The sequence below is a fragment of the Channa argus genome, chromosome 3, assembly GCF_033026475.1.
Source record: "Channa argus isolate prfri chromosome 3, Channa argus male v1.0, whole genome shotgun sequence".
NCBI classification, from domain to species: Eukaryota; Metazoa; Chordata; class Actinopteri; order Anabantiformes; family Channidae; genus Channa; species Channa argus.
Window position 1 is genome coordinate 9,642,070 of NC_090199.1, and position 13,072 is coordinate 9,655,141.

The 13,072-nt window shown below is 39.6% G+C and overlaps 2 protein-coding genes across 17 annotated transcripts; both read left to right on the forward strand.

Moving 5' to 3' along the window:
• The first annotated feature begins 540 nt into the window (after window positions 1-540).
• On the forward strand, window positions 541-3,380 carry sart1 (spliceosome associated factor 1, recruiter of U4/U6.U5 tri-snRNP). The gene has a single exon (XM_067499371.1). The coding sequence runs from the start codon at window positions 907-909 to the stop codon at window positions 3,223-3,225; it is 2,319 nt and encodes a 772-aa protein (XP_067355472.1). The 5' UTR covers window positions 541-906; the 3' UTR covers window positions 3,226-3,380.
• A 569-nt stretch (window positions 3,381-3,949) lies between these two features.
• Window positions 3,950-12,851, forward strand: osbp (oxysterol binding protein). Of its 16 annotated transcripts, none has more exons than XM_067499354.1 (21): window positions 3,950-4,093; window positions 4,835-5,006; window positions 5,256-5,464; window positions 5,588-5,750; window positions 5,890-6,001; window positions 6,082-6,280; window positions 6,422-6,536; window positions 6,643-6,706; window positions 6,803-6,970; window positions 7,063-7,308; window positions 7,397-7,517; window positions 7,826-7,929; window positions 8,086-8,181; window positions 8,331-8,515; window positions 8,660-8,889; window positions 9,006-9,044; window positions 9,233-9,280; window positions 9,679-9,717; window positions 9,816-9,848; window positions 9,951-9,989; window positions 10,334-12,851. In XM_067499354.1, the coding sequence occupies exons 2-21, from the start codon at window positions 4,873-4,875 to the stop codon at window positions 10,474-10,476; spliced, it is 2,487 nt and encodes an 828-aa protein (XP_067355455.1). In that variant the 5' UTR covers window positions 3,950-4,093; window positions 4,835-4,872; the 3' UTR covers window positions 10,477-12,851. The 16 variants fall into 16 exon arrangements, with proteins under 16 accessions (XP_067355455.1, XP_067355458.1, XP_067355462.1 ...); XM_067499357.1 differs by having other exon boundaries at window positions 6,643-6,700; XM_067499355.1 differs by lacking the exon at window positions 3,950-4,093 and adding an exon at window positions 4,175-4,373.
• Window positions 12,852-13,072: the final 221 nt, after the last annotated feature.

A 13,072-nucleotide genomic window follows, 5' to 3' on the forward strand; every position in this document is an offset into this window, starting at 1 on the left:
GTAATAACAAGTGAAATTATCATTTTGCATCTTGTTGTTGATGATGAAAATGTTATTGATGATGTTGAGAATGAGGATGCTGCTGCTGGCAGTGTTGGTGATGATGTTTTACTTTTTTGATGCAAGGTCTTCAGCACTATGTTGCTCTTTCAATTTAAGAAATCGAATTTTATTTGTAGTAATTTGTAGTCTAATTATTTGTTATTGGAATTTGTTTTATTTTCATCAGCTTTTTATTTATTTACTGTAAAAGCAGGAGCATCATAATAATAATAAAATCTTTATTATTCTGACTTCGTCTTCCGTACGCTTTTTGGCGCCTAGAGACACCAGCTAGAAACACTGTTGGAACTTCAAAAACTTCCATTTTCTGCCTTTGATGTTTGTAAGGCTAATTGGCTTTGAAGCTTCCCTAAGGTGTATATAAGGAAGCGACGTTTTGTTTCAGCTTTTTTCAGCTTTCCTTGGAAAATCCGAAGCCCGTCCCTTACCCCTGGACAGCAGGTGGCAGTATACCTTAGCTGGTAGTTAATGATCGCGCACAGGAAGTGCAGTTGCAGGAAAGAGTATTATTGGCGTTCACTGTTCGTTTGTCGAAGGATCCAAATAGTGTATCAAAACGTGGGCTCCAGATAGTTAAAGTGGCGTGACGATAAAGAATCAGCTAAGCAGATGCGAAAATCGTCTTATTTAAATTAATATTGCATTTCGAAAGCATTTTTTTTTTTGACTTCGCACTCAGTTTTGTCGTCGGTTAGCCGCTTAGCACGTCAAGCTAAAGTTAGCCAGCTAGTCAAACAAGCTAACTACACTTTCTGATTATTAATCCCATCAAAGAGACTGTGGACGCAAAAACTATATTTGACGTAGCATATTATTTTGCGTCTGTAACCAGCTGAGGGGATAATGGGGTCGTCAAAGAAACACAAGGAAAAGAGCCGCGACAAGGACACAGAAGAACGTCGTCGCGAACACAAAAAACATCGCCACAAGGACCGAGTGAGAGATAGAGACGCTTCAGACCGGGATAAAGAGAGAGAGAGGAAGCGCTCCAGGTCCAAAGAAAGAAGCGGACGAGAGAGTCGTAGCAAAGGTGAAAGGGGTAGCGGGGAGCCACGAGTGAAAAGGGAGAAAGTTGATCTTGGATATGAGGAAAGCAATACTGAAGTGGAACCCCAATCTGCAAGCGGGGATGCATCTCTTAGCATTGAAGAAACAAACAAACTTAGAGCAAAGCTAGGTCTGAAGCCCTTGGAGTTAAATGAGAACAAGAAGGAGCTTGGGACTAAAGAGGAGCCGATAGTGGCTGAGACCATCAATCCTGTTCTTATCCAACAACAGAAAGAGATGAGAGAGAAACTTGCAGCTTTGAAAGAAAAACGAATACTGAACAAGAAATTGGGAAAGGTTAAGAATCTAGCTGATGATGACTGGCTAGATGACACAGCTGCTTGGGTGGAAAGAACCAGGAAGATGGCAAAAGAAAAAGAAATGGCAGAGAAAAGAGCAAAACTTCTCGAAGAGATGGATGAAGAGTTTGGTGTTAGCAGTCTGGTAGAGGAGGAGTTTGCACAAAGCAAAAAGGATGTGTACACGTCTCGTGATTTAAAGGGACTTAAAGTACAACACAAGGTAGATTCCTTCAGTGAAGGTCAGACTGTTATCTTGACCCTGCAAGACAAAGGTGTACTTGAGGAGGAGGAGGATGTGCTCATAAATGTGGGGCTGGTGGACAAAGAAAAAGCAGAAAAGAATGTGGAGTTGAAAAAGAAAAAGCCAGATTACAAGCCATATGAAGAAGAAGAGAGCGTGGACGACATGGTTATGTTTAAGTCCCGTTCTGTACTGTCAAAGTATGATGAGGAAATTGAGGGTGAAAAGAAAAAGAGCTTCCGTTTAAATACACAAGGTTTTGCTGACGCGGAAAGAGAGCGGGAGCTCCAGGCCATGAGAGAGGCTCTACGAAGTCAGGCTCAATCTTTGGAAATGCCGGCTCTCACTATTGCCTCAGAGTATTACACACCTCAAGAAATTGTGAGCTTCAAAAAGACAAAACGCCGCGTAAGGAAGATCAGGAAGAAGGAAAAGGAAACCAGTGCTGCTGAACTACTCATTGATGACACTCGCAGCTCTGATTTTGGCTCCAGAACGCGCGGCAGAGGGCCCAAACAGGTGGATGCCGATGATGAGGAAGTAAAGGGGGAGGAGAGCAGACTGCCACATGAAGTCCCTCAGATGTCTGATGACATCAGGATGGCAGAAATGGACATTAGTGAGGATGAAGATTTCATGCCTCCTGAGCCAGCTGTGATTGAGGAGGATGAGGCAGAAAAAGAACTGCAGAAACAACTGGAGAAGCAGAGAAAGCTTAAGCAAAAGCAGCTTCTCAAAGACTCTCGGGACAGGGTGGCAGAACAAATTAAAGAACTTGAGAAAAGCAGCAATGACAATGACCTTGACAAGAGGAACAACATTGTTTTCAATGCCACCTCAGAGTTTTGCAGAACATTGGGTGATATTCCAACTTATGGACTCTCTGGAAATAGAGAGGACCAAGAAGACATCATGGACTTTGAACAAGAGGAAGAAAAAGCTGATGCTAAAGATTCAGACTCAGAAATGGATGAAAATGTTGGATGGAGCACAGTCAACTTGGATGAGGAGCAGAAACAACCTGACTTCTCCACAGCCTCAGCGACCATTTTGGATGAAGAGCCCATTGTCAACAGTGGCCTTGCTGCAGCCTTGTTGTTGTGCAAAAACAAGGGTCTGTTAGACACTCAAATGCAGAAAGTAGCCCGTGTCAAAGCACCAAAGGGCGCATTGCCCAACGACAACTACTGTATTGAAGACAAGATGGGCTTTGATGACAAGTATAGTCGCAGAGAAGAATACAGAGGCTTCACACAAGAATTCAAGGAAAAGGATGCCTACAAGCCTGATGTCAAGATTGAGTATGTTGATGAATCTGGTCGGAAGCTCACTCCAAAAGAAGCTTTCAGGCAGCTTTCACATCGATTCCATGGGAAAGGGTCTGGAAAGATGAAGACAGAGAAGAGGGTGAAAAAGCAAGATGAAGAGGCCCTACTGAAGAAGATGAGCAGCAGTGACACTCCTCTGGGGACAGTGGCTTTGCTCCAAGAGAAGCAGAAATCTCAGAAAACACCATATATTGTACTTAGTGGGAGTGGGAAAAGTATGAATGCAAACACCATCACTAAGTAAGAATTGTAAGAGTTAATTGTCTTTGTGTCAGATGGACACATGCATAGATGTATACACCATATGTTTTAATTGATTACCACAATTTCATGTCCTGATTCATACAAGCTTAATTGTTGTAGTAAAGTATGTTTAATAAAAATGTATACAAGTGAGAAGGGTTTTTTTTGTGGAAGGTAAATAGTAACTTAACTCAATGAAATTAGAACACTCATTTCATAATATGTAACCACTGTCAGTTCAATGCCTTTTGTCATGAGACATTATATGATAACTTGGTCAGAAAAGTGTTAGTAGTTGTATGACATGGGAGAAAAGACCAAATTTTTACATGAGATACTGTCCAAAATAGGATCATTTGATCCAAAAGAGGGCAGAAATGTGAAGGCTTATCACATAAGATAGGCCTGTTTTACAGATGGTTGTTGTCTCACAAGGTGGCCTGTACTTTTATCAGAAATATTTTATAGGTGTATTAATCTCCCATTAGCAAGGCTGTACTTAAATCTTAAATGTAATAATTTATTGTTGAAGTTGTGCAGGCAATTACATTAAACTTATTTGCCTATATTGTTTCTAATGAAGGCAGTCTTAGATTATGAAATTACCATTTACTCTTATGATAGTTTAGAAACATGTAGGTTAATAGGTAGTGGGTTATTTTTCATAACATAGATTTGACCAGCATATTTATTTTTTTACCTCCTTTTTCCTGCGGAACTGAGGTTGTGGTTTACTGAGCTGACCGAACATTATTTTGTTGCACAACCTGTAGCAAAGTATTAGCAACGCAGCTAGCACTTGCAAGCTACCGTCGCTTCAACCAACACGACATGCACAACACTGATCGCCGAGGTCTTTCACGGTAACGGTAAGTGATCGTATGTTGACGACAAGTAAGCCACCAGACAACGAGTCACACACAGAGTTGCATGATTTGGAACGACCGTGTACGACGTGTCAGCTTGTTTTGACAGCTTCCTGTTGTGTAGCTAACAACAAGCTTAGTGACGGACACCGTTGTAATTAGCTTTGATGTCGGGAATTGGGAGTCTTGTTCCTCGAAGTAGCTCACAGTAGTCCGACTGTTTACATGAGACTTGCGTGCCCTTCCCCGAACAAATGCCAGTTGTTTAAGATGACTGTTATCGGTAGTTACCCATGTTTTGTAGTTGTTCGCCATGTTCGCTATTTTAGAGTTATCTGTAAATCGCAGTAAACGTTAGCTAAACAGAGTATTAAGTGTCATGTTTGCGTTTCACCAATCGTAACCATGTACGGGAGGCGCCGTTGGGAGGTTAACGTTACACTTTTGTGTCAATTTGATGTCTAAAGTTTAGATTAAATAGAACTAAGCCTAAACAGAACTGGCATTTACCTAACGTTAATGGTTTGGTAACTTATAGATTAGTGTTGTTTTTTGTTTGTTCGGAAAATAAATCCGGAAAAACAGTCAAGTTAGCCTATGACAAATGAATTTAAATGAGAAAAGGGTGGAAAAGATCCTCTTTTATTTTATTAGTCAATGCAATTACATGTAACGCCTTTATGACCAGTTTAGATATAAATAAGAAAAAAAAAACTATGTTGATCAGGCTTTTTCCCCCCATAGGCTCTTAACTTCAACCAGTGAAACCACAGGCTGTTGTGATGGCAGAGCCTAAACCCCCTACTCCAACCCCTGGAGACATATACAAGGGTTGGCTCTTCAAATGGACTAACTACATTAAAGGCTACCAGAGGCGCTGGTTTGTTTTGAGCAATGGATTGTTGTCATATTATAGGTAAGTTATATGACCTATAATATGTTGTTACACAGGATGTTACACAATCTATAATATTTGTAGTAATTTTGGTTTGCTTTATTTTTCTTTCATTAAGGCCGTTACCTTATAACAGCCTCAATTCCATGAGATGAGATTTGCAAATCGTTGCATTCTGTATTTAATTATGTTTACACATATTATTATATTACTTCACAATCTACTTATTCACAGGCCTACATTTGACTACTGCTTATTGTTTGTGTTTAGGACCCAGGCAGAAATGGGTCATACGTGTCGAGGAACCATCAATTTGGCCACAGCCAATATTGCTGTTGAGGACTCGTGCAATTTTGTTATTTCCAATGGTGGGGCACAGACCTACCACCTGAAGGCCAGTTCAGAAGTAGAGCGCCAGCGATGGGTAACTGCGCTGGAGCTTGCAAAGGCGAAGGCTATTCAAATGCAGGCTGAATCTGGTGAGAATGTACTATATAGTTTGTAAAAAAATGGCTGTGCTAGGCAGAAATATGTGTGGTTCGCCATGTGTGATAAAATGTCCCCTGACATAGTCAAAATAAGTCATTTGTTCTTTCCCACAGATGAGTCAGGTGATGATTGTCCTGCAGTACCCACCACTTCCGGACAAGGTGGCAGCTGCCGTAACTCAGAAATCCAGTCCACACTGCGTACATTAAACAACAAGGTGGAGGACCTTGTCACCTGCAATGATCTCATTGTCAAGCATGGTTCAGCCCTCCAAAGGTAAAAGTAGATGAGCAGTTAGAAAAGAAACAACTTTACAAATAATCAATATTTTTAAATGAAAAAACAAGCCTGTTCTCTGTATTTATTATTAAATTCAGTGCTGAATATAATATATAAATATATTCTACACACATAGGTCTCTGTCAGAACTGGAGGTGATTCGTGTTGGAGCAGACATGGGGGAAAAGATCAGACAAGTTACAGAGAGGGCCACGCTTTTCCGAATTACCTCTAATGCAATGATTAATGTAAGTTACACTAGTGTAAGTCACTGAAGAACACATTGCTGGCTGTTTGCTGATACGGTATTTTACTGGTGTTCCCCAAGGCATGTAGAGACTTCCTCTCCCTGGCCCAGACCCATAGCAAGCGCTGGCAGAAGGCCTTACAGACTGAAAGAGACCAGAGGATATGCCTGGAGGAGACCTTAGAGCAGCTGGCTAAACAGCATAACCACTTGGAAAGAGCTTTTAGAGGAGCAACAGTTATGCCTCCTTCATTCAGCAATCCCTCCTTGGTTAACAAAGGTACGGCCCTTCACCACATCAGAACTTTTCTCGCTGGACTTTTGGCATTACTGTACATGCAACATACGTCTGCCAATCAAACTGAAGCCAGTTGAGGCTTTTAGTCATGTGTTCATTCATTTATCTGCTGTTTCTCTTTAGGTGGGGTTTCAGGAAAAGGTGATGCCAGTGATGAGGATGATGACAATGAGTTCTTTGATGCGATGGAAGACCCAGCGGAGTTTATTACTGTCCCAGCAGATCCCAAGTATCACAGGTTATTAACTTATCTCCTTTTTCCAGTGTCAGTGATTTTGTTTTTGTTCCAAAATTTAAAAAAAAAAACTATTTTGCTTTATAAATTTTTAGTTTTCTTTTTCTAGGAGATCTGGCAGCAATGTGAGTGGAATCAGCAGTGAGACTGGAATGGACGAGCAGTCGGTAAATGTGTGTTAAGTTGTTTTTTATAAACAAGTTAGTTAAGTTCTTATCAACTTATATTTTCTGCTGAGCCTTAAGGGTGTTGTCTTTTTTTTCTGTCAGTTTGACGATCTGTCTTTGGCATCAAATCCGGAGTCACCTCAGCCCCTTGAGTTAGAGCCAGTTAGACAAAGACGGACTCGCATACCTGACAAGCCCAACTATTACCTCAATCTTTGGAGCATTATGAAGAACTGCATTGGAAAGGAACTCTCAAAGATACCAATGCCTGTATGAAATCTAAACACTTATGGCATCTCAGTTGCTTCTGTTTGTGGGAGTAACCAGAGGTTTTCTGTCTGTCTGTCTGACTTTATACACAGGTGAATTTTAATGAGCCTCTATCCATGCTGCAACGTCTGTCTGAAGACCTGGAGTACCACGAGCTGCTGGACAAGGCTGCTAAGTGTCAGAGCTCTCTAGAGCAGATGTGTTATGTGGCTGCCTTCACAGTCTCTTCTTACTCCACCACTGTCCACCGCACAGGAAAACCCTTCAATCCCCTGCTGGGAGAAACTTTTGAGCTTGATCGGCTCAGAGAGAGTGGCTACCGCTCTTTGTGTGAACAGGTATGGTTTGACCACAATTCCACAAATTACATATGCTCCAAAGATAGTGTGATCATTATTTGTTGATTAACTCCTCCCACTTCTTCAGGTGAGTCACCACCCACCTGCTGCAGCTCACCATGCCATTTCGGAAAAGGGCTGGACTCTCAGACAGGAAATTACATTGGCGAGCAAGTTTAGAGGAAAATATCTCTCTATCATGCCACTTGGTAAGTGTGTGTTTGTGTTTGTGTACTTGCATGTGCGTACCTGTAAAACTGCCAATCAAAAAAAAAAAAAAATACAGGATACTAGGAGGTATTGCAATGTTTTGTTTTCCTCCATAACATTAGCTAGCTAATCTAGGAAGATGCAATAGCCTATGCAATGATGCTTTCTGGGATATCCTCATTGCCAATTTTGGCTTAATTGAGACTTTCATACCCCTCTTGTTTAACTGTGTTCATAAATGTGCAGTATCATGATGAAAATTAAGACAGTTGTACTGTTTGTAATGTTGTTTCTTCTGCATCACCAGGTTCTATACAGTGTATATTTGACAAGAGTAAAAATCACTACACTTGGAAAAAAGTGACTACAACAGTTCACAATATTATCGTGGGGAAGTTATGGATCGATCAGGTAACCCCCAAAGCTGATAAAATGTTGATTAAATCTGTGATTTACTGATGTTGAATATATATGACATAAATGTTTTGCCTATTATTATATTTTTAGGTTCATTTTTTTAGTATTTTACAGCCAAGCATTTTCTCTTTATCATTTGTCTCCTTCTAGTCAGGGGAGATAGATGTGGTGAACCACAAAACAGGAGATCGCTGCCACCTCAAGTTTGCTCCCTACAGTTATTTTTCCAGAGATGTACCAAGAAAGGTGGGGTTTTCTCTTTTTTTTTTTTTTTTTGTAGTATTTTTATTTTTTATGATATAAATGCATTCAGTTACAGTTAGGTAGCAAATCTGAAATCATTCTGTCAGCTTTTTTTATTACATTTTCAACTGAAATCTACATTCTCCTCTCAGGTAACAGGAGTAGTAACCGATAAGGATGGAAAAGCCCACTACGTGCTCTCAGGAACCTGGGATGAGAAGATGGAGTTTTCCAGAGTAATGCAGAGCAGTAAGGGGGAGAACGGCACCGAAGGCAAACAGAGAACTGTGTATCAAACCCTCAGAGCCAAAGAAATCTGGAAAAAGAACCCTTTACCGTGAGTTTGTTTTAAAGATTACCGTTATTAAAAAAGTTGAAATGCTTTAAAAAAAAAATGGACCTGTAGGGATAGGGCAGTGTCTACACGTTGAAAAATGTTGTGGCTTTGTGTCGCTGATCTATAATGGTGATGACTTTCCAGAGAGGGAGCAGAGAACATGTACTTTTTCTCCTCACTGGCCTTGACACTTAATGAACCTGAGGAGGGAGTGGCGCCAACAGACAGTCGACGGCGCCCTGACCAGCGATTAATGGAGGAAGGCCACTGGGATGAGGCTAACGCAGAGAAACAGAGGCTGGAAGAAAAGCAGCGCACTGTTCGACGAGAACGGGAAAGGGAAGCTGTTAAAGCAGCCAGCTCACCTGTGGAAGGTAGATGAGGAATAAAGGCAGCTTTGTTTTGGTGTTATGTCTATTGGTCTTGTGTTTCTGTCCAATCATATTCTGTCCATTTTGTGTGTCTTGGTGTTCCTTGTCTCAAACACAAGCTGACACCGAGGATCCAATCACTGACTCACCCTTGAAAAGCAAGTACTTTTCTCTAAGCCTTTTCCCACTGCCAGCCTACACTTTGTGTTGGCTGTGGAATCAATAACACATAAACTGCATTATGCTCTATGTGTGTGCAGCAGGGAAGTGCTAAATGTCTTCTGCATCATATTTATAGCAGGTTATTCACATTCACTGTCCTGTCATCCATTTCTGTTCCATTTAGCTGATTCTCTGGAGATAGGCACAGAAGCAAGTGAGGTTTCTGATGAAAGCAAGTATCAATTTACTAATGAACATTGAATGTTCTTATTAGGGTGCTTTGAGTGGCATTTTAACAAAACAATGATTTGATCGTAGCATGTCCACCAGAGGCTGAAAGGATTTGCTCTTGATGTCATTTACACGCTCAATCAAACATGCTGTCATATGCGTTTTTAACCATGTTTGTTCAAGACAGACAGCACAATGCAGATGCTTGGGAAATGTGGTCATTTTAGAGGAACATGGTTCCTTCATCACACTTGCATAACATAGAGATCAAATTTATTGTTTATGTCTACATTGCTTAAGATGCTACACACAGCACCTGAAAATGCAAATAAACCTGACTTGTGTGTGGAGTATGGATAATCTCTGAGTTGTGGATCTTTGTTCTATGCTGGTGTTCAGCTAACGCAGAGGATTCTCCCCTTAATACACCTGTTGCATGCAAGTAGCCCCTTACATTTCCACTCAATGGTCATTTTCAGAGAATACACGTTTTTTATATGTTAAATTGCAATCATTCTTAATTCTTCTTTTTACAGCCTCTTATGGACCATCACAATTTCCCTATTTAAGCAAGTATTCTGATCATAATATCACACATGGTGCAATTATTCCAGGTACTGTAATTTAGTAGAATTATGTCCATCTTCCGTCATTTCCTTTTTATATCTTAGTGGAAGGCAAGGAAGGACTTTATGGAGCTCCAATCAAAAGCAAGTACCATTAGTCATGCTGTCTGTTGTTCCCTTTTTTATAGTTTTTGTTGTTGTTATTTAGGCATCTGGGCAAACTAGATGTAACTTACTGTAGAATAAACTTAGGCTGAACTTTTTTCGAGTAGGCAATAATTAGTATACTTTGGCCCCTGAACAGTAGCTGTATTACGTATGAGCATGGCTTTACGTGATAGATTAAGTGCTTCCACTGAGTTTCATTTAATAATTTGCTGTTTGGTTTGAGTAAGGTGCATCTGAAGACCAAGTGATCCATCACCCTTTTAACCTTACTCTCTCTCATTCTAACGTTTCTTCCTTTTGTTGTTTTTTTTAACCCTCAGGCACCCATCAAGACAACACCCAACCACTATGGTTTGAGAAGATAGATGACCCGATATCTGGAGAGACGATGCACATCTACAAGGGGGGTTACTGGGAGGCAAAAGAGAAAGGTAGCTGGGACATTTGCCCTGACATCTTCTGATCCGTGTCCCTCAGTGGGGCACACATGAGAAGGCGGTAAGAGGTGATCCAGCCTACATCAATTAAAGTTGGGCATCCAGCCTGCCATCTTCAGTGTCCACAGCTCCGAATGAGCACCCCATTCAGCTCCCCTATTCCAGCAGAGATTTGCACAGGATTAAGGGATTGTGGACTTCACTAACATAAACACAATGCACATGTAGCATTGTAGTAACGTTGTTCAGAGCCCACTTTCACTGCCTCTCAAACACCGATGTTTATCTTGGTCGCTGCTTGTCCAGGGCTCTGCTGAGTACGGCCGTTGAGTTGCATTTGGCTGTAGGTAATTCTGACAATGACATTTCACATTTTCTTTGGAAGCACTATTGTTGGCGGCATAAGTCATCCAGGCGACATCATACACGTGTTGTTAGAGCGAGCTACTAGATAACATGTTGGTTTTTCTTTTGAATTCATTATTATTTTGTAGAGAACCTTATTGCAACTACTCCAGCACAGCAAGTAAAAATTTGATCATACATGACATTGTTAATAGTTCCCACTATACTGGTTTTAGACCACATCAGTTACAGATACAGTAGATGTGTAGGCTTTAGTGGTTCTGACCAAAGTGAGGTAAATACAGGAGTGTTGTTGTTGTTGTTTTGTTTGTTTTGTTTTGTTTTTGTCAGAGAATTAAATTTACAACCAACACATAGTATAGAGTTTGGAGATACTACATGTATATATTAATTTTTTCATTTCCAAGTAATTGTGTGTGTGTGTGTTTTTTCCCTTTGGTTTGTTTCCCTGCCCATATGTACAATACATGGAGGTGGTGTGGAGCTGGGACAGCAGTTAGTGATTATACCTCTCCTGGTTATCTTAACAATCCCTAATTGTAGCTACATTTCAAGTAGTGTCTATTCACTCTAATTTTGTCTATACCTTTTTTTTTTTTAATTGAGCCAGAATAACATAATTTCTGTACGCAGAAATTATTTTGATTGAGATCATAACACATTGAATACCAAATAACATTAAGTAGTGGAACCAAACAGATTATATTTGTACCAATGGAAAAATGTCAATGTGAAGATATGAATTGCGATATTCTTAGAAGTGGAGGAAATCATTTAAAAAATGTATCATTGCATTCATCAGCCAAGAGTTTGGCTGATGAATGCATTACAAGAACCTTGTTAAAATATTATTATAGCATATTATATTTACTCTCAAACTAAAGACAAAATGTGTCTACACTGATTCTCCCTACAAAGTATCGTGTATACAATTCATACATGTACTTTCACACATAAAGTTTGTGTTGTTGCTAATACTAAGTTCAACTATGAATGTTGAGGCTAATCATTGAAATGGTGTTGTGATTTCCACTGGCTTGATGATTATTGAAGGGGAAATGTGAGGCAAGTCGATTTTGTCTTCCAGATTTCCTTCAAACTTACTAATAATAGCTTTAATCTTCAATTTAAAAATGTAGTTTGGGGTGCTGTGAGTGTAGATTTTTAACAGACAGCAATAAGAGTGCCTCAGTGCGTGAACACGTGGCACAAAAATGTGAGGACATGGTGAAGCAAGAACACTAAAAATGCAAAAACGGAATTGTCTTTGTAATTTTACTCTTGTTTATTAAATGGGTGGAAGGACTGCTTATGAAAATCTATATTTCATTTTATATCCAAGTGTACTTACAATGAGAACAATGAAAATGAAGTTATATTAAATGGTATGTTAAATAGTGAAGTAATTGTTATATTAACTGGCTAAGTTGACAAAGAATCTGAAGGCAGTGTTGCACTTTATCTTTTTTCTTTGTCATTTTTGTTTACTCAGAACTGGATAGATTTTTACTGTCTGAGCTGGGTGTACCACCACCCTTTACTACCCAGTATAGATTTCTTTTTAAATAATATTAATTTGGTTTTGATCGACTTTGTTTACCTGCAACTATTGCAATACTTAAATTACTTAAATGCTACGTTTGTTTTACTTGTGAATTTGAAGGTTTCTCTCTGTCCTTTTTGAGTTTTATAATATATAATCTATTTTCAGTCATTGGTCTTCATTGTGTAACCCTGTCATTTAGAGTTCTATGTGTGTATCTTTTATTTGTTCTTCATTTCTTTTATTTTTCCCTGCATCTTGGAGACCATCTCTATACCCAATGTTAAACTTCTCATATTTCTTACAGAGACTGAAGGTGTTATTGCACTTTAGTACTGAACATCAGTGATTTGACTGATTAACCCTCAACCTTTGATGTTGGCTAATGAAGAGTTTGTCATTTTGTGAGTTTGTTTTGGAAATTTTTAAACCACGAGCAGTAATTGCAAATATATGAGCTTACATTAAAAAATACATACTGTATGTATCAAACATTTGTTTAACCTTTTCTGTCTGTGAATGCCGTTTTTGAGCAGGATTGTGTTAGAGGATAATGACATTAAAGTCTGATGGAATGTGAGGTGCAGTGCTTATCTTTGTTATAAAACAAAGAAGAAGTATCACAAAACAGGTTGTAGTAGGTATCTCATTGTGGCACTATCACCATGTAAACCAGAAAGCAGTATTATAATGTTGGAGTTTGTTGATGCATA

Coding starts and splice junctions, on each gene's coding strand:
- sart1 (XM_067499371.1), top strand. CDS start 907: ATGGGGTCGTCAAAGAAACACAAGGAAAAGAGCCGCGACAAGGACACA.
- osbp (XM_067499354.1), top strand. CDS start 4,873: ATGGCAGAGCCTAAACCCCCTACTCCAACCCCTGGAGACATATACAAG. Junction 7,309..7,396: donor ACCGCTCTTTGTGTGAACAG/GTATGGTTTGAC, acceptor CCACTTCTTCAG/GTGAGTCACCACCCACCTGC. Junction 8,890..9,005: donor AGCCAGCTCACCTGTGGAAG/GTAGATGAGGAA, acceptor CTCAAACACAAG/CTGACACCGAGGATCCAATC.